Raw genomic sequence first — 20,751 nt, forward strand, 5'->3', positions numbered from 1 at the left:
GAGTGTGTCTTTCCTGGGTGTAGAAGGCGACGTTCGCGGATGATCTGGTTGATGTCTCCCAATCCTGGAGTCAGGGTTGGCTTACTTGGCTGATCTCCTGTATGATATTCTTAGAGCCTCCGCTAAGGGAGTTTCCCTGGCAGTTTCGGCTAGACGCTGGATTTGGCTAAGACATTGGGCAGCTGATTTGCCATCTAAATCTTGCTTGGCCCATTTGCCCTTTAAGGGAAAATTGCTATTTGGGCAGGAACTGGAACAGATTGTTAAGGATCTTGGGGAATCCAAGGGTCGACTGCCAGAGGACAGGTCAAAGTCATAGGCTAAAATGTTTCGCCCATGGTTTAAAGAAGCCAAAAGGTATAGACCTGGTAGGGTCGGAGGGTTTCCTAAATCTCGATTTGTACAGAAACAGCAGCAGCCCTTTCGTCAGGAGCGCAGAAGCCAGCCTCAGGTTTCCAGAGGTCAGACAGGAGGCAGAGGTACACAATGATGGGGCCCTGGTCCAGTCCTCTCCGCCGATAGTAGGATGGCTGTCCCAGTTTGGGGAGGAATGGGCCAGGGTGACGCGTGGGTTCTGGATGTGATAAGTCGGGGTTACAAGCTAGAGTTCACTCGTACCCTGCGAGACAGTTATCTCGAATCTCCTTGCAAGTCTGCAATAAAGTGCGCGGCAGTAAAGGATACCTTAGCAGAATTGCTGCGGTTAGAAGCGGGGGTTTCGGTGCTAGCGGATGAGGTAGTACTTGGTCGTTACTCGTTTTACTTTGTAGTTCCAAAAAAAAAAAGAGGGACCTTTCGTCCTGTGCTAGACCTAAAGGCGGTCAACAAGGCCCTGGCAGTGCGTCATTTCTGGATGGAAAGTCTTCGCTCGGTGCTAGCGGTGGTACAGCTGGGAGAGTTTCTGACATGGAAATCACATAGAACAAATGCAGCGTGGCTGGAGTTAATGTGTATCCTAATACAAAATAGCACTACTCCAGTCAGTTTAATTTATCGGTGCAATACTCAATGAATGGGAATAGAGAAAAAGCCCTCAGAAACCTCCAGTATACTACTGGTGGTTTAGTGCGAGGTTATGTGGAATTTATTCCAATATAACTCTGGCAACGATTCTATCATAGGGCAAAAAACTCTAATTCCCGGACTGTTATTTAAGTCTCAAATTTTACACAGAATCTGATCGATATTAAGGCAGTATTTTCTGTATTCTCTGTATTTAGACAACACACAGGATAAAGTAGCACTTAGCTTGTATTTTAGATCAGCACTCTTCTATAACCGTTCGACGGGGACCGCCGTTTCACCTAGAAATATGGCTTCGTCAGGAACGGAGTGCTTTCTGTAGTGTTGAGTCAAAGATCTGAAACAGACAAATTGTATGTTAAATGCCATTCACTGTGTAGAAAAACTTTGTTGAAAACACCTCTAAAGGAGTCATCCCATGGAAAGACATACTTAAGCTGGAGGCATAAATTTAAAAATGGCGCCTCAGCGTTCACGTAGAGACAACTGTCAAATATACTCGCGTAAGAATGACGTGTAACGCATCAGTAGATGAATAGGGGCGGCGATCGTAAACTCAAACTAGCTAGGAGGGAGGCAAGGTGGATCTTCGAATTGGACACTTTAGTACCCAATGGGCTTAACAGCTCCATTGATTGGTTCAACTTCTACTGATGCGTTACACGTCATTCTTACGCGAGTATATTTGACAGTTGTCTCTACGTGAACGCTGAGGCGCCATTTTTAAATTTATGCCTCCAGCTTAAGTATGTCTTTCCATGGGATGACTCCTTTAGAGGTGTTTTCAACAAAGTTTTTCTACACAGTGAATGGCATTTAACATACAATTTGTCTGTTTCAGATCTTTGACTCAACACTACAGAAAGCACTCCGTTCCTGACGAAGCCATATTTCTAGGTGAAACGGCGGTCCCCGTCGAACGGTTATAGAAGAGTGCTGATCTAAAATACAAGCTAAGTGCTACTTTATCCTGTGTGTTGTCTAAATACAGAGAATACAGAAAATACTGCCTTAATATCGATCAGATTCTGTGTAGAATTTGAGACTTAAATAACAGTCCGGGAATTAGAGTTTTTTGCCCTATGATAGAATCGTTGCCAGAGTTATATTGGAATAAATTCCACATAACCTCGCACTAAACCACCAGTAGTATACTGGAGGTTTCTGAGGGCTTTTTCTCTATTCCCATTCATTGAGTATTGCACCGATAAATTAAACTGACTGGAGTAGTGCTATTTTGTATTGAGTTTCTGACATCCCGAGATTTAAAAGAGGCCTACTTGCACATTCTGATTTGGCCTCCTCATCAGAGATTTCTTCGTTTTGCAGTGTTGGGACAGCATTTTCAGTTCAGAGTGCTGCCATTCGAGCTCGCCACAGCTCCTAGCACATTCTCAAAGGTAATGGTGGTAGTAGCGGCCGCTCTCCGTACCAGAGGGTTTCAGGTTCACCCTTATCTCGACGATTGGTTGATCCGAGCTCCCTCTTACGCAGAGAGTGTGAAGGCAACTCGAGAAGTAGTAGTTCTTCTGCAATCTCTGGGCTGGGTGATAAATTTTCAAAAAAAGTCATCTAGTCCCAACTCAGACATTGGAATACCTGGGTGTTCTCCTGGATACCGGTCAAGGCAGAGTTTTTCTGCCGGGTCAGAGACAGTTGAAATTGTCAGATCAAATTTCCCACATTCTTCAAAAGACAGCTTCAAGGGCCTGGGATTATGTTCAAGTGCTTGGTTCCATGGCATCGACTCTAGAAGTGGTGCCTTGGGCTCGGAGTCACATGCATCCGTTGCAGTGGCATGTTCTCAGCCTCTGGTCTCCCCTGTTCGAGAACTATGCGATACAGATTCCGTGGTCGCCACAGGCGCGTTTTGCTCTATGGTGGTGGCTACGACCGGAGAATTTGCTTCGGGGTATGCCTCTAGCCACCCCGGATTGGCAAGTGGTGACGATGGATGCCGGTCTGTCGGGTTGGGGAGCTCACTGTCTCGGGCATGCAGCTCAAGGGACTTGGTCACCAGCAGAGTCCAAATCGCAGATCAATTTGCTGGAACTTCGAGCGATCTGGTTGGTGCTTTTGGCGTTCAAGATGTTTCTCAGGGGTCGTCCGGTTCGAGTTCTCTACGACAACGCGACGGCAGTAGCGTATGTCAGTCGCCAAGGGGGAACGCGGAGTGCTCCTCTGGCGAAGCAAGCAGCAGTGCTTTGCCGTTGGGCGGAGAGCCATTTGACGCTGTTGTCGGCAGCCCATATAGCAGGAGTTCTAAATGTGCAGGCGGATTTTCTCAGTCGGAATCGTTTGGACGCCGAAGAGTGGGAACTTTCTCCATTGATCTTCCGTCAGGTGGTGGGTTGGTGGGGAGTCCCTGTGATGGATCTGATGGCGCGGAGGTCCAACGCCAAAGTGTCCCGGTTTTTCAGCAGGGGCAGGGAGTTTGGGTCCGAGGGCATAGATGCTCTCCTTCAGCCGTGGCCGACGGAACTTCTCTATGTTTTCCCTCCGTAGCCGATGGTCAGATGCACGGTGGCCAGGATTTCTTGACATCTGGGTGCGGTAATTCTGATTGCTCTGGATTGGTCCAGGCGTCCATGGTATGCGGATCTGATACGTCTTCTGGTCGACAAGCCATTTCATCTATGTCGGTTTCCGGACCTTCTCGTGCAGGGTCCAGTGGTAATGGAGGATCACTCTCCATTTGCGATTATGGCTTGGCTATTGAAAGGTCGCGACTGAGGCGTAATGGTTACCCGGAAGCAGTTATTAGGACGATGGTGCAGGCTCGTAAGCGTTCTACTTCCACCGCGTATGCCAGAGTATGGAGAACATTTGTGTCTTCGTGTGATGGGGTGGGGATTTCTCCCCAGGCAGTCTCTTTACAGTCTATCCTAGCCTTTTTGCATCAGGGTATGGGCAAACAGTTGTCGTTGAGCACTTTGAAAGTTCAAGTGGCCGCTTTATCATGTTTTACCCAGATGTAGTTCCAGCTTGGAATTTGAATTTGGTACTCAGGGCCTTACAGCGGTCGCCATTTGAGCCTCTGGCTAAGTCTTCTTTGAAAGATCTCACCTTGAAAACAGTTTTTCTGGTAGCGATGTCTTCGGCTCGACGGGTGTTGGAGATTCAGGCACTGTCGTGTAGAGATCCCTTTCTCTGCTTCTCGGAAGCGGGGGGTATCGGTTAGGACGGTTCCATCCTTTGTGCCTAAGGTAGTCACACGATTTCATGTTAATCAGGAAGTGGTGTTACCTTCTTTCAAGCGAAAAGATTATACGGATTCCTTCCGAGAGTTGCGGTATTTAGATGTTCGCAGGGTGCTGATTTGTTACCTAGAAGCGACGAATCCGTTTCGGAAGTCAAATCACCTGTTTGTTCTCTTTGCTGGCAGTACAAAGGGGAACATGGCCTCTAAGGCCACAATTTCTCGATGGCTTAGAGAAGCGATTGAGTCGGCGTACCTTTTGATGGGAAAGATTTCTCTTCTTCACATTAGAGGGCATTCCACTAGAGCTCAGGCGGCTTCATTTGCTGAGGCCCGTCTGGTTCCAGTGGAGGACATTTGCAAAGAGGCAACTTGGTCATCACTACATACTTTTAGTAGACACTATCGTATTGATGTGAGTGCGCGTCGGGATGCAATTTTTGGGGCGTCGGTTTTAGCGGCCGGGTTAGTACGGTCCTACCCTTGATGAGGATTGCTTTGGTACATCCCACAAGTCTCTGGATTGATCAGAGGGGACGCTATGGAAGGTAAAATTATGTCTTACCTGATAATTTTCTTTCCATTATTCCCTCAGATCAATCCAGAGTCCCGCCCTGGGATCAGTTGTCGCGCTATCCGATTCGGTAAACTTAAGTCAGTTTGTTCACGTTACGGTTATTGTTGGACCAATTTGATGTTAGTGTGATTTTCTATTTACACGTTCTATTTCATAGCATCTCGGAGAATTCTCTGAAAAGTTTGGCTGCTCTGTCAGAGGCAGGAGACTACTTTATAGTTTAATTTCCTACTGCTTTGTTATCATATACTGAAGTTGGAATGGCTGCACATGCTCAGTTGAGTCAAACTTCTGAGTTCTATCTAACCTGCTAGAGGAGGGGCATAACCCACAAGTCTCTGGATTGATCTGAGGGACTAACGGAAAGAAAATTATCAGGTAAGAAATAATTTTACCTTATCTGAAGGTCTTTCTCTGTCAATATAAATAAGAAGGCTTGTAGTAAACATTTCTGTTTGTACTTACTGGCCTTCTGAAGTCAGCAAAACCAGTATTTGTTAATCACTCAAGACAATTTTTTTCCATTTCTTTTAAAGACATAAGGTTAACTCTAGCTTTCCTTATTATCCCTCCGGACTGGTCCAGGAACTGACTGGTGGGTTGTATACTCCTTCCTTCCAGCAGGTGGAGACTGAGAATTCCGACTCTAGAGAGCCAATACGAGCCCTGGCCAACTAGCCCTAGATTCAGTAATCTCAGTCTCCAGCAGGTGGAAGGAGGTGAGCCCTTCAGTCTCTATCTAGTTTTGAAATATTTTTTTCTATCTCTTTCTCTTTCTGTGCCTCTCTGGTTTAGGCTTCTGGTGACTGGGTGCGGTGCACACTTCAGTCAGCCTTGGGGTGTTACATCCAGGGGGTAACTGGGTCCCTCCCCCTCTATTCCTCCTGGGGTCCCCCGGCATTTTACATCTTTATTTTAGGCTGGGGCGAGCTCAGTCTCTCAAGTTTGAGAGTACTGTAGCTTCAGGAGAGACAGCCCTTTAATAAAGTTTAGAAAAGAAAAGAGAGAAACGGCACAGTGGCTCTGCTTAGTTGATTCAGGTGCTTCCAGGTAACCTGTTTGCTAGGCAGTTTCGGCTTCTTTAAAAAAAAACAAAAGACAACTTTAAAACCTGAGGCAGTAAGAGCTGGGCTATGGCAGAAAAATTGCGTCGTTGTTTAGTGTGTCAGCGTCGGGGGCTGGGAGTCTCTGACGTGTGTAAGTTTTTTACCGCTGTGGAAACAGCGGAGTCAGCTGTTCCGGCGGTTCCGTCTACTTCAGCGGAGCCAGTTGATCCTCCTTCTTCCGCGGTTGTTTCTCAGTCACCCCGTCGGTCGGAATCGGGTCGCGCACCCATTTTGGCGGGAACGGCAGCCATTTTGTCAGCACCAACCTCTGGGGAGGACCGGGTGGCGACGTCTTTATTTTTTCATTCTGGTCAATCTGCTACAGTGCCTTCTCCAGCAGCTATTCAGGAGGGATGTTTTCCTCCTGAATTTGTCAAACAAATGTATCAGGCCTTTTTATTAAAGCAAGCAGGTTCCTCTGTACTTCTTCCTGTTCCTTCTGGGGCGGCTGCGCCCAGACAGCATCTTCCCCCTAAAAGACTGAGGGAATCAGAATTTCATGAAAAAGATCAAGCTTCTGATCAGGATTTGGAATTGCCTGCTTTAGAAGACTTGGATGTTTTAGGGGAGTCACAGTTGGAGGACACAGGCTTGGTTGAGACAGGAGCGGATTCTTTTTTTCCAGGAGAAGATCCTTCTGTAGTTCGCATTTTTCATAAGGAAGAGCTCCAGGAACTGATTTCCTTGGTAGCTGACACTTTGCATTTTGATGAAGATCAGTCTGTAGCTCTGGAAGTTCGCAAGGTTGATTTGTTAGTAAAAGGAATTAGGCCTCCAGAGAAAACTTTTCCTATTCACCAGGATATTAGGGATATCATCCAGACTCAGTGGGATTTCCCGGACTCTCCCTCTAGACAAGCAAGATCCATGGTACGTCTTTATCCTCTTCCAGACTTAGACAAATCTCTCCTGAAGGTGCCTGTGGTGGATTCTGTAGTGTCTGCGGTTACTAAGTGCAATACAGTACCAGTAGACGGTGGTACTGCTCTTTGGGATGTTCAGGATCGGAGGTTGGAGGCCCTTTTGAAAACGTGTTTTGACGTCTCCTCTCTGGCTGTGTAGGCGGCTATCTGTGGCTCCTTAATAGCTAGAGCATGCTTTTGGTGGGCTAAACAAGTTTTAGACAGGTCTTCTGATGATTTGACTTCAATTGACGCGGAAGTGGCCAAGATTGAGACGGGCTCTGCTTTTTTAGCATATGCTTTCTATGACTTACTGAGGGCATCTTCTAAATCCATGGCCCTTTCAGTGGCAGCTCGACGTTCTCTGTGGCTCAAGAGGTTAGTCGGCGGATGCTGCTTCTAAGTCTAAGTTAAGTAAGTTCCTGTTTTGAGGTTCCTTTTTGTTTGGGCTGGAGTTAGATAAATTGGCCCATAGTTTGGGTGATACCAAGGTTTCTCGTCTGCCGGAAGATCATCCTAGAACGACTCAGCGCTTTTCTGGTTTTAGCTGTAGGCGAGGACGGGATTTCCGTCGTTTTCGCTCAGTCAGAAGTGTTCAGCCGCAGCGGTCTTGTTTCATCCAGAGGAACCAGTCCTTTTGTGGGCTCCGTCGAGGAGGTAGAGACGCCAGCTCTTCTTTTCAATCCCCATCCCGTCTAGGCCAATGAAGGGGCCTCTCCTCTGATTCCGGTAGGTGCTCGTTTAGCTCTGTTCTTTCAGAGGTGGGCCCAAATTACTTCAGATCAATGGGTCTTAGAAGTTATTCGAGAAGGGTACTCTTTAGAATTTGCTCGTCCTCTTTCCGATGCCTTTCTAGAGTCTCCTTGCCGGTCTCGTCTGAAGGCAAGAGCGGTTCGGGACACTTTATTAAGACTTATTCAACTGCAGGCTGTTTGCCCGGTTCCTCTGTCAGAGGTCAGGCTAGGCCGTTACTCCATTTATTTTGTAGTTCCAAAGAAAGAAGGTTCTTTTCGGCCGATTTTAGACCTCAAAGCAGTCAATCGAGCACTCAAGGTTCCCAGATTTCGAATGGAAACTCTACGCTCGGTGATACTAGCTGTCCACACGGGAGAATTTTTGACAGCTCTAGATTTGGTGGAGGCCTACCTGCATATTCCGATTCAACAGGGGCATCAGCGTTTTCTTCGTTTTGCGATGCTGGGTCAGCATTTTTAGTTTCGGGAGCTTCCCTTCGGTTTGGCCACGGCTCCTCGTATGTTCACCAAAGTCATGGTGGTGGTCGCAGCAGCTCTCAGGAAAGAAGGGATTTTAGTTCACCCTTATCTGGATGATTGGTTGATTTGGGCAAAATCTTACAAGAGAGTCTTCATGTCACGAACCGAGTAGTACAGTTTCTAGAATCCCTAGGATGGGTAGTCAATTCAGTCAAGAGTCGGTTAGTGCCGTCTCAAACCCTAGAGTATTTGGGGGTTTTGTGCGACACGGCATGGGGACGTATATTTCTTCCTCCGGCGAGAATTCTCAAGATCCAGTCTCAAGTTCGAAACTTGTTGTGCAAGCAGATTCCGTGTGCTCGGGATTTTTTGCAGGTATTGGGCTCCATGTCAGCGACAATAGAGGCGGTGCCTTGGACCAGAGCACACACAAGATCTCTTCAAGCGTCTCTCCTGTCCAGGTGGTCTCCACAGACTGATTCGTTGCATGTGAAGTTGCCTCTGTGGATGCTGGAGCGCAGCAGCTTGTTTTGGTGGTTGAGGACGTCTAGTCTGAACAAGGGCATGCCATTGGACCCACCAAGCTGGACAGTAATAACTATTGATGCCAGTCTCAAGGGCTGGGGCGCTCATTGGGTCTATTTGCGCAAGGTCTATGGTCTCCTTCGGAAGCGGTATTGTCAATCAACCTTCTGGAAACCAGGGTGATCAGATTAGCTCTGGAGGCATTTTCTTCCCACATAAAGGGCAGGTCGGTTCGCATTCTGTCCGACAATGCGACAGCGGTGGCATATGTCAACTGGCAGGGAGGAAAGAGGAGTCGGTTATTACATCTAGAATCATCGAGTCTCATGTCATGGGCAGAGACTCATTTGGTCGCTCTCTCGGCGTTGCACATGGCAGGAACGGAAAACGTACAAGCAGATTTTCTCAGTTGACATCTCCTAGACCCCGGAGAATGGGCTCTCAGACCGCAAGCCTTTCCGATGATGATAGATCAGTGGGGGTGGCCAGTCATGGATTTCTTAGCCACTCATGTCAACTCCAAGGTAAGTCGTCATTTTCAGTCGCAGAAAAGATCCTCGAGCGGAAGGAGTGGATGCTGTTCTTCAACCTTGGCCTCCGGGTCTTCTCTATGTGTTTCTTCCGTGGCCTATCCTCGGCAGACTTATTCAGCACATCGAGGATCACGCTGGAAGGGTGATATTTGTAGCTCTGGATTGGCCTCGCAGACCATGGTATGCGGATCTTTTGCGTCTTCTTGCGGCTCCTCCTCTCCGGTTGCTGTATCTCCTCGGTCTCCTCGTTCAGGGGCCGATTCTTCATCCAGACCCGGCTCGATTTTGTCTTAAGGGTTGGCTCTTGAGAGGGCGCGATTGATAAAGAGGGGTTACTCTTCGAAGGTCATTTCCACTATGCTGTGTTCTTGTCGTTGTTCGACTTCTCTGAATTATGTTAGAGTTTGGCGGATCTTTGAGGCCTGGTGTGCTGATTGATATGTCTCTCCTTTACGGGCCTTGGTTCCAGAATTGTTGGATTTTCTACAGCACGGATTTGATAAGGGCTTAGTTCTTGCTCCCCTTAAGGTTCAAGTCTCGGCTTTATTGTGTTTTAGAGGTCGCATTCAGGGTAAGTCCTTGGCTAGCCTTCCAGATGTTTCTCATTTTTTGAAAGAGGTAGGTTTCTTGTGGTCCCCTTCGAGAACTATTTTTCCGGCTTGGGACCTTAATCTGGTTTTATCGGCCCTTACTAAACCTCCATTTGAGCCTTTAGCTGATTGTTCTCTTAAGGATTTAATGCTCAAGACAGTGTTTTTGGTGGCCATTGCCTCGGCCAGACATGTCTCAGAGTTACAGGCTCTTTCCTTTAGGTCGCCATTTTTGCAGTTTTCTAAGGAGCATGTGATTTTACGTCCGGTTCCTTCCTTTTCTCCCTAAGGTAGTCTCCCGTTTTCATGTCTCTCAGTCGGTGGTTTTGCCAGTTTTTTAGGTTCTTCCTCAGGTTCGGACGAACAGCGCAGACTGTGTTTTCTGGATGTCAGAAGGGTTCTTAGGCAGTATTTGAAAGTTTCGGAAGCTTTCAGGCGTTCAGACCGTCTGTTTCTCCTTATTGGGGGATTCCATAAAGGTCTGGCGGCTTCTAAGCCAACTCTATCTAGGTGGTTGAAGGAAACTATAGAATCCGCTTGTCTTCTTTCAGGTAAACAAGTTGCTCAAGGAATCAAGGCTCATTCTACTAGAGGGCAAGAAGCTTCTTGGGCGAAACGTTTTTTGGTTCCTCCTTTGGACATTTGTAAAGCGGCAACGTTGTCTTCCTTGCATTCCTTTTCGAAGCATTAAAGATTAGATGTGCAGTGCAGTCAGGAAGCAATTTTCGGGACAAGGGTGCTTACGGCAGGTTTGCTGGGGTCCCTCCCTTAGATTTACTGCGTTGTTACTTCCCACCAGTCCATTCCTGGACGGGTCCGGAGGGATGCTAAGGAAGGAGAAATTAGATCTTACCTGCTAATTTACTTTCCTTTAGTCCCTCCGGACCGGTCCAGATCCCTCCCATAGTTCTGTATTATTAATTCGGTTTTGTTTTATTTTCAGAGCTGTTTTGCGGTTTGTTGTTCTATTATCTTAATTCCTGTTCCTATAAGCAAAGTTCCCTTACAAGAAAGGGCAATGTTTTCTCCTATTTATTCCTGGGCTGTCCGACACAGCGGTGTCGAGATTTTGCCTTTGTTGAATTATAACTTACATAGTATGGCTGCTTAATTTCCAGGTGGCACAGAACGAGTTTCTAGCTTTTCTTCTATTGCTTTGTTACTTTGATACTGAATCTAGGGCTAGTTGGCCAGGGCTCTTATTGGCTCTCTAGAGTCAGAATTCTCAGTCTCCACCTGCGGGAAGGAAGGAGTATACAGCCCACCACTCAGTTCCTGGACCGGTCTGGAGCGACTAAAGGAAAGTAAATTAGCAGGTAAGATCTAATTTCTCCTTACCAGTTCCACAATATTAACTTTAGCCTACAATTCAGGAACCAAGAACAAGGAGATCAAAAATAAAGCATTTAAACAGAGAAGTATAATGAGCAGACAGCAGCTGGTTAAGGCTAACATTATGGAAAAACTCAAGTCACTGAACCAATTCCCTTAACAACAAGAAAATCTGAGCTGTTTAGGGTCCGAAAACAACTAATTATTACCACTATAAATTACAGAACAATGAAATTTGAGAATAAATATTTCCCCTAGAGCCAGAAATGATCATGTATTATCCATAGAAGCCAAAAATTTGTGCATTGTCTCATTTCCTCCTTCCCCCCACCTGTAGGCCCCCTGTGCCTATCTTGCAGTTTCTGGTGGTCTAGCAGTGTAGCTGGGGCAGAAGTGATCCCAGTTACTCCTTACCATTCCGACTCTGCTCTCAGAATATCTGCTTCGACTGGGACATCGCTCCTGCCTTGACTACACTACTAGACCACCAAGGATTGTAAGGTAGTCCTGGGGGGTGGGGGCTACTTTTTGTATTTTTAGTTTTTGCAATTTTATAATACAATTCACAAGTATCCACTTGTTACAGAAACAAAAGAAAACTGCAAAAATTAATCTTATACATGTAGTAACAACTTCCTCTTCTTCCTTAGACCACTATAAAAGGAGGGAGTATTCAAAAAGAAGAATCTAGTAAAAAATATAACCAAGGAAATGCTTAGCACAACAAATCTACAGCTATTAATAAATCCAGCCTATTATTACATTAAGCAATTATTTTCAAATCTAAGAAAGCTTTCAGCTGTTCCGGGGGGGGGGGGGGGGGGGGACATATTTAGATCCTCCAAACAGCACCAAACATTTACAAGGATAAGCTAACAGAAAAGTTGCTCCAAGATTAAGCATCTCTTGTCTCAAGCCTTCAGTCTTGTTTGACTTTTGTAATATCTGGGGGTATATCCATATCCGAGGTCTGTACAACAGGGCTTGAGAGTTTTGAAAATAATTCTCCATAACAGAAAAATTCTGCTCAAAAACAAAAGAGGCTACTAAAGTAGTTCTAGAAGTTATTTCTGATATGGATTCCTCCAATATCACTGAAAGATTAAGATCTATTTGTCCTTCCTGACCACATTCTGATGTTTCCTCCCTAGGAATTCTTTGAAGAAACAGTTATATAAAATATCTTATTTAATGGAGAAATAACATCAGCAGAAAACTTGAGAATCTCTGTAAGATACTTCTTTGAATATATCTGTAGACAAAATTCAGTATCTGAAGGTTAAACCATAATAAAATTTTCCATCTGCTCAGTTTTTATATGAACAATTAACTTTAACAAACTCTTGGAGATTCTTAAACTCTTGGAGATTCTTAATATCATCATGAACTTGTCGGAATTGGCTAGAGCAATCATTCTTAATCCCTTCCACCACCTTAGATAAATCATCTATTTTTGAAACTAAAGAGATAATCTCCACTATAAAGAAATCTACTGAGGAGGTAAAAACTTGCAAGGCTTTCCAAATTGCATCCAAAGTTACCGTCACAGGAGAGGTAGATATCTCTACTGCTCCTAAGCTCATAAGAACATAAGAATAGCCATAGTGGGTCAGACTAGGGATCCATGTAGCCCAGTATCCTGTTTCAAACAGTGGCCAATCCAGGTCACAAGTACCTGGCAGAAACCCAGTTAGTAGCAACATTCCATGCACAGAAGCTTTCTTCCAGCGTGTCTCCCCCCCCCCCCCCCCCCCCCCACAACGTGAGGCCTGCAAAGCTGGCATCTGAAACCAGTGGTGTAGCTACAGGTGGGCCTGGGTGGGCACAAGCTCACCCATTCTTGGCTCAGGCCCACCCTGTCTAGTCCCCCAACACACTACTGGGGTGGCCACCTGGCTCCTCTTGCTTCCCCGGATCCGTCTGCGGCCTGGCAGCTCACTCCCTATCTACCTCACCACATTTTGTGAGCGGCAGCAGCAACGCACATCCACTGCCTGCACTGGTCTCTAGGCTTCCCTCTGCTGTGTCCCACTCTCACTGACTTTACTTCTTGTTTCCTCTGGCAGGACGTGGCAAAGGGGAAACCTGCAGTGACCAGCGCAAACAGTGGATGTGCATTGCTGCTGCCATCCACAAACATGGTGAGGTACACCGGGGAAAGGGAGTTGTCAGGTCACAAGTGGGGGCAAATTCTGAATCCGGGGATGGAGGAGAGAGAGAGAGATGCAAGCCAAGGGGGTGGAGGGGGGGTGGTGGTGGTTTGTAAGGCTCACCCAAAATAACTGTAGGCCAGCTAAAATAACCGGTCTGGTTATGCCTCAGTTTGAGACTCATCTTACATTGTTGGCGGAGACTGTGGGGCCCCAGTGAGGTAGGTGCTCCTCCACTCTGCCCCTCTGTAATGCTCACTACCCCGGCTCTGGCTGTCAAGGTCCTGGTGGCATAGTGCTGAATCTTTTGCTGAATAGGGGGCGAGGTTTGAGCCAGCAAAGGAACTTTTATAATCGCCTTGCCTGGTTTAATTTTAATCCCCTTATCAAGGGATATAAAGCAAATTAAGAAAAAAAAGGACCGCAGCTGTTGTAAGCAGTATTAAAAAAAAAAAAAAAAAAACTTAAAAAAAAAAAAAACTTAAACAGCTATGACTGATTTAATCTTACCTCCATAATGAGCATTTTGCATTGTTGGTTCAGTTTTTAATATTGACGCAACTAAATTACTGTAATTCCATTTATATTGGCATTACTGAAAAATTGCAAACTAGGGGTCTTGTTTACTAAGCAGCGCTAATGATTAGCATGCACTAAACGCTAAATCGACCATAGGAACATATGGGCGACTCTAGCATTTAGCGTGGCTTAGTAAACAGGGCCCTAAACTCCAACTCTTACAAACTACAGTTGCCAGAATGATATTTAAATGCAAAAAGTATAATAAGGTTACTTCCCTTTTGGTCAAGCTGCATTGGCTTCCGGTGAGAGCTCAAACAACGCATAAAATTTTTTGTTTGATTTTTAAGGTATGGTGAAAAAAATCAGCCGAGGTGGGGGGAAACAACAGCAAAAAACCAGAGAAGTGAGAAATAGACCAGGTAATCTAGAGACAAACGAGGAGATTTCAGTCGATTTGGAACAGTTTATTGGTGAAGACTCGACACAGTACCATGTTTCGATTGGTAGCCTGCATCAGGAGTCTAATAAAATAACAATAAAATATAACAAGATGCTACATGTATAAATAATTAATAAAATGAAAAATGTATTTTATAAAAAATATTTAACCAAAATAACGTAATAAAATATTGAAAGGTCTTCTAGTCAAAATAGAAAACAAGAAATATTAAATCACAATATCAGAATAAAATAAAGTAGGAACTGACCTTTAAATAAAATGCAACACCCAGCAAAAGGTCAGTGACCATAGGTTCAAAAACAGGAACAATGTGGTCTAAGGGAAACAAATATATCTATTGAAAGACATAAATAATAAAATGTACACTGTACTACATGTATAACCCTTAATCCAATAATACTCTGTAAATAATCATGAACTGCAAGTAGGAAATAATTAGGATAAATATATTGCTCAAGAGATAATAGTAAACAATGTAATACCCATTTCTCTGAGCTCACGACTGGGTCGACGCCCACGGCAGCCCAAAAATGGCAATTTTTCCCAAGCAAAAATAGGCAAAGCTTTGCCAGAGCTTTCCAGAGCGTGGGGTGCGTGCACTGCGCATGTGCGGCCATCTTCCTACCTGTCGCGCAAGAGTCCCGCTTCAGTTTTTTCTTTTCTGCGGTTGGAGAGTGGCTGCTTGTCCGTCTCTCTCCGTTCGGCCCAAAGAAAGAGCCTTCGTTTTTTTGAGCTTCGCTCTGTTTTCTACATCCCTTTTTACTTTAGAATACTTTCTTTCCTTCAAAATTTAAAAAAAATTTACCTTATTTTCTAATTTTTGTCCTAAGTTTTCTTTTGCTTCCGTCGCGGCTTCTCATTTTTGTGCCCTTACTTTTGGCACCATCTAGAATTTTGACTTCGCTGCCGCTATTTTTCCGTCCATGTCATTGAGGACCCCAGCGACTTCAAGATGTGTACTCGGTGCAACCGGATGATCTCAGGTACCGACCCCCACGCGTGGTGTCTTCAGTGCCTTGGGCCTGACCATCGTCCAGACGAATGTAAGATGTGTCTTAGCTTGAGAAAGCAGACACAGGCGTTGAGACAAGCTCTTCGGGACCGTCTTTTCGGAGCTTCGTCCGGTTCCTCGACGTCGACATCTGCACCGGGATGGCATTGACTTCAGGAACGCAGGTAATGGCTGTCCGGAGACCACCACACGCTGAGAACAGTGAGCCGTCGAGTGGGTCTCCACCCGTCTCGAAGTTTCCTGCTGTTCAGAGCCCACGGGACCGACCACTCTCGGACCCGACCCCGAGGAGATGTGTGGATTCCACGTCCTCGTCGGTACCGAGGAGTATCAATGACATGCATTGAGCGAAGGCGAAGAAGCATCGTCATCGATCTCTTTCCACGCACGCTACCGGGAGTTCTGAGGCGTGAAAGGATTCGGCACCCGTGAAGCACTGACGCCGTGAGGATCGCTTGCCCTCCTTACAAGACATGTCGGTGTGTCAGTCTCCTGACAGCCCGGTAACACCTCCTGAACCTCCACAGGTTCTGACGCCGGTTCCTGCACCAACCCTTGCTTGACAGCGACTCTAGACGAGCGCATCCGAGCCATTCTTTCAGGTCTTCTGGAGGGGTTGCGTCAGTCTGCTCCGGTACGGCTCCGTCGATGGAAGCAGCAGCTGGCTCTATGCCTGTGGTGTGGTCTCCAACGCCGGTACCACTTGCGGCATCGGCGTCGGCTGCCACCCAGGTCGACTCCCCGTCGACATCGCTGGAGGGAAGTTCATCGCCGCCGGCATGGGAGTTGACTTCTTGGCATCGCCATCAAGGACATGGTTCTTCGGCTTCGAGACGGGCCCGGTTTCGGACTGCAGTTAAGGAACTCTTGTCTGATACTGATGAGGATGCTTCATGGGATGAAGGGCAAGATCCCAGGTATTTCTCTTCCAAGGAGTCTTGTGGTCTTCCCTCTGATTCTACTCCTTCGCCAGAAAGGAAGCTTTCTCCCCCGGAGAGTCTTTCTTTCTCTTCATTTGGGGGTCCCAGAAAACAACAAGGCAGACGATCTGCAAAATCCAATGTGGAAAACAAACCAGCATATCAGTATAATATCCAAAAAACTTTATTGAAGATACCGTATATGAAACAATTGCCCGACACAGGCCGTGTTTCGCCCAACAATAGGGCTGCGTCGGGCTGATCTGTACCTTTCTTAAATAAGAACGGTCACAAATTGCATGTCAGAACAAGGATAAAAGGAATTCTCTTTGCAAAAAACCAGTATAAGCAGCATAAAACAGCGTATTCTGTTATAGCGCCAGAAAATCGGTAATGGAACTGCTATCGATAGCAGTCCAATTACCGATTTTCTGGCGCTGTAACAGAATACGCTGTTTTATGCTGCTTATGCTGGTTTTTTGCAGAGAATTCCTTTTATCCTTGTTCTGACATGCAATTTGCGATTGTTCTTATTTAAGAAAGGTACAGATCAGCCCCTGACGCAGCCCTATTGTTGGGTGAAACACGGCCTGTGTCGGGCAATTGTTTCATATACGGTATCTTCAATAAAGTTTTTTGGATATTATACTTCTTCCCAAGATCAGTCTTTCGCAACCTAGTACAATCCCTCGTACTCAGCCATCTGGATTATTGCAATTCACTATATGCAGGTTGTAAAGAGCAAATACTAAGGAAACTTCAAACAGCCCAGAACACAGCAGCCAGACTCATCTTCGGAAAACCAAAATACGAAAGTGCAAAACCCTTACGAGAGAAGCTACACTGGCTCCCACTTAAGGAATGCATTACTTTTAAAGTATGCACGTTAGTCCACAAAAATATTCACGGTGAAGCCCCAGCCTACATGTCTGACTTAATAGATCTACCTCCCAGAAGCGCTACAAGATCATCTCGAACTTTCCTTAACCTCCACATCCCTAATTGCAAAGGCTTAAAATACAAGGCGCTGCACGCATCAACCTTTTCTTACTTAAGCACGCAATTCTGGAATACACTACCACGCAACTTGAAAGCGATCCACGAACTAACCAACTTCCGCAAACTACTGAAGACTCATTTCTTTGATTAAACTTACTGTAAGGATCAAAACACATGAGGCCCACACTCAATGTTCAGAAACACACCAATACATTCTCTTCTGAATACTCATCCCCCGTAATTTAATCACATTTATACCTTCTCACAGAAAAATGTTATACTAAAAGTTCTCTTGCTAATGTTCTTGTTGTCTCTCTCCACTGTTCCATTGTTCTCTTCCTTTGTCCTATTCCCAACGATACTTTGACTTTGTCTTCACATAACTCTCACAATGTAATCCATAACTGAGTTGTAACAAATTGTACTTCCATCATTTTACAATGTATTGTAAGCCACACTGAGTCCGCAAGTAGGTGGGAAAATGTGGGATACAAATGCAATAAATAAAAAATCTCTCTATATAAAAGGCAACACCAACGTTCTATGAAGCCTCCAGCCGGAAGTGTGAAGGGGGCGAGATATCCGGTTTCCCTATGAGTGTCTGCCCCGCCCTCTCTGTAACACAGTCAGTGAAGGAAAACAGCAGAGCACGAAATCAAATCGCTGCCTCTGTAACAGTGAAGGACTCAGAGGGGGGAGGGGAGAGAGGCCAGAGGGCAGGGACACACACACTCCCACATGCACACAGAAGAAAACATTGCTAGCCCCCGTTTCAATTGCATCAGAAACGGGGCTTTTTTACTAGTAAATAAATAATACTGATATGCTGGTTTGTTTTTCTCTTCATTTGTGCGGGAAATGTCTGTGGCTATTCCCTTCCCTGTGGTATCTGAGGATGAGTCCAGGACTGAGATGCTTGAGGTCCTTGACTATCCTTCGCCACCTAAGGAGTCATCCACAGTTCCTTTGCATGGTGTCGTTAAGGAGACACTTCTAAGGAAGTGGATGAAACCTTTAAGTAATCCCACCATTCCCAAAAAAGCTGAGTCCCAATATCGGATTCACGGAGAACCTGAGTTGATGAAGTCGCAGTTACCTCATGACTCTATGGTTGTGGATTCCGCTCGAGAGAGAGCCCGGAGTTCTAGAGATTTTGCCTCGGCCCCCCCGGGACGAGAATCTAGAACCCTGAATTCTTTTGGGAGAAAGGCCTACCAGTCCTCTATGCTTGTGCCCAAGATTCAATCCTACCAGCTCTACACGAGCATTCACTTGAGGAACACAGTGAAGCAACTGGCGGACTTGGTTGATGATCTCCCTCCGGAGCAGGCCAAGCCTTTTCAGGAGGTGGTCAGGCAGCTGAAGGCATGTCGTAAATTCCTGTCCAGGGGTGCTTACGACTCTTTTGATGTTGCATCCAGAACCGCTGCCCAAGGTATAGTGATGCGGAGACTCTCTTGGCTGCATGCCTCTGACCTGGACAATCGAGTCCAGCTGCGGATTGCGGATGTCCCTTGCCGGGGGGAATAACATTTTTGGCGAGAAAGTCGAGCAGGTGGTCGATCAGATCACCCAGCAGGAAACCGCTATGGACAATCTCTCTTGCCGGGCGCCTTCTGCCTCTACCTCAATTGGTAGACGGTTTTTCTGGGAATGGAAGAATGCTCCCTATGCCTATAATAGGCGTAGGTACAATCCTCCTTCTCGACAGCCGTCTCAGGCTCATCCCCAACGCGCTCGTTCACGTCAACAGCGTGCATCAAGGCCAGGCCCCTGTGGCTCCCCAACAAAAGCAAGGGACAGGCTTTTGACGGGCTCCAGCTGAGCATAGCTGCCATAAAAGTGTCCGTGCCGGACAATCTACCAGTCGGAGGGAGATCAAAATTTTTCACCAGCGGTGGCCTCTCATAACCTCCGATCGGTGGGTTCTTCAAATAGTCCGGCTAGGATACTCCCTCAATTTGATCTCCACACCTCCAAATTGCCCACCGGGAGCTCAGTCCTTCAGCTTCCAGCACAGGCAGGTACTTGCAGAGGAACTCTCCGCCCTTCTCAGCGCCAATGCGGTCGAGCCCGTTCCTCCAGGGCAAGAAGGGCTGGGATTCTATTCCAGGTACTTCCTTGTGCAAAAGTAAACAGGGGGGATGCGTCCCATCCTAGACCTAAGGGCCCTGAACAAATTCCTGGTCCGAGAGAAGTTCAGGATGGTTTCCCTGGGCACTCTTCTTCCCATGATTCAGGAGAATGATTGGCTATGCTCTCTGAACAAAGGATGCTTATACACACATCCCGATACTTCCAGCTCACAGGAAGTATCTTCAATTTCGTCTGGAAGCGCAGCACTTCCAGTATTGTGTGCTGCCCTTTGGTCTGGCGTCTGTGCCCAGGGTCTTTACAAAATGCCTGGCAGTAGTTGCAGCATCGCTACACAGACTGGGGAGTGCATGTGTTCCCTTATCTCGACGATTGGCTGGTGAAGAACACCTCAGAGGCAGGAGCTCTACAGTCCATGCAGATGACTATTCAACTCCTGGAGCTTCTCGAGTTTGTTATAAATTACCCAAAGTCCCATTTTCTTCCAGTTCAAAATCTAGAATTCATAGGAGCTCTGCTGAACTCACAGACGGCTCACGCCTATCTTCCCGAGCCAAAAGCAGACAACCTTCTGTCTCTGGTCTCCAAGGTTCAAGCATCTCAGCAGATCACAGCTCAGCAGATGTTGAGACTTCTGGGACACATGGCTTTCACAGTTCATGTAACTCCCATGGCACGTCTACACATGAGATCAGCTCAGTGGACCCTAGCTTCCCAGTAGTATCAAGCTGCAGGGGATCTAGAGGATACAATCCAGCTGTCCATCGATTTTCACAATTCCCTGCTATGGTGGACAGTTCGATCCAGTTTGACCTTGGGACGTCCCTTTCAAATTCCTCAGCCACAAAAAGTGCTGACAATGGATGCATCCCTCCTGGGGTGGGGAGCCCATGTCGATGGGCTTCACACTCAAGGATTTTGGTCCCTCCAGGAAACAGGTCTTCAGATCAATCTCCTGGAGTTGTGAGCGGTCTGGAACGCTCTAAAGGCTTTCAGAGATCGGCTGTCCCATCAAATAATCCAAATTCAGACAGACAATCAGGTTGCAATGTACTATATCAACAAGCAGGGGGGCACCGGATCTCGCCCTCTGTGTCGGGAAGCTGTCCTGATGTGGCTTTGGGCTTGCCGTCATGGCATGGTTCTTCAAGCCACATATCTGGCAGGCGTAAACAGTCTGGCCAACAGATTGAACAGGTTTATGCAACCTCACGAGTGGTCGCTCAACTCGGGCATGGTTCGCAAGATCTTCCGAGCATGGGGCACCCCCTCGGTGGATCTTTTTGCCACTCAGATCAATCACAAGGTCCCTCAGTTCTGTTCCAGACTTCAGGCCCACGACAGACTAGCGTCGGATGCTTTTCTCCTTCATTGGGGAGCAGGCCTTCTGTATCCATATCCTCCCATACCTCTGGTGGGGACTTTGCTGAAACTCAAGCAAGACAGTGGAATTATGATTCTGATTGTTCCCTCTTCTTCTGGAGTTGTCCTCTGAAGAACTGTGGAGATTGGAGTGTTTTCCAACCCTCATAACTCAGAACGAGGGGGCGCTTCTGCATCCCAACCTCCAGTCTCTGGCTCTCACGGCCTGGA

General features: G+C 46.5%; 1 protein-coding gene across 3 annotated transcripts in view; it reads left to right on the forward strand.

Annotated features, from left to right (window-relative positions):
* RALGPS2 (Ral GEF with PH domain and SH3 binding motif 2) overlaps positions 1-20,751 on the forward strand; it is a 677,704-nt gene that overhangs the window by 63,820 nt on the left and 593,133 nt on the right. For 2 of the 3 annotated variants that reach the window (XM_030206437.1, XM_030206438.1), the window contains exon 3: positions 13,068-13,142. The exons of the other annotated variant lie outside the window; for it this stretch is intronic. In XM_030206437.1, coding sequence (XP_030062297.1) covers positions 13,068-13,142 — 75 coding nt within the window. The remainder of the gene's footprint in view (positions 1-13,067; positions 13,143-20,751) is intronic. 3 annotated transcript variants of the gene reach the window in all.

Source organism: Microcaecilia unicolor, chromosome 6, assembly GCF_901765095.1.
Source record: "Microcaecilia unicolor chromosome 6, aMicUni1.1, whole genome shotgun sequence".
Lineage (NCBI taxonomy): Eukaryota > Metazoa > Chordata > Amphibia > Gymnophiona > Siphonopidae > Microcaecilia > Microcaecilia unicolor.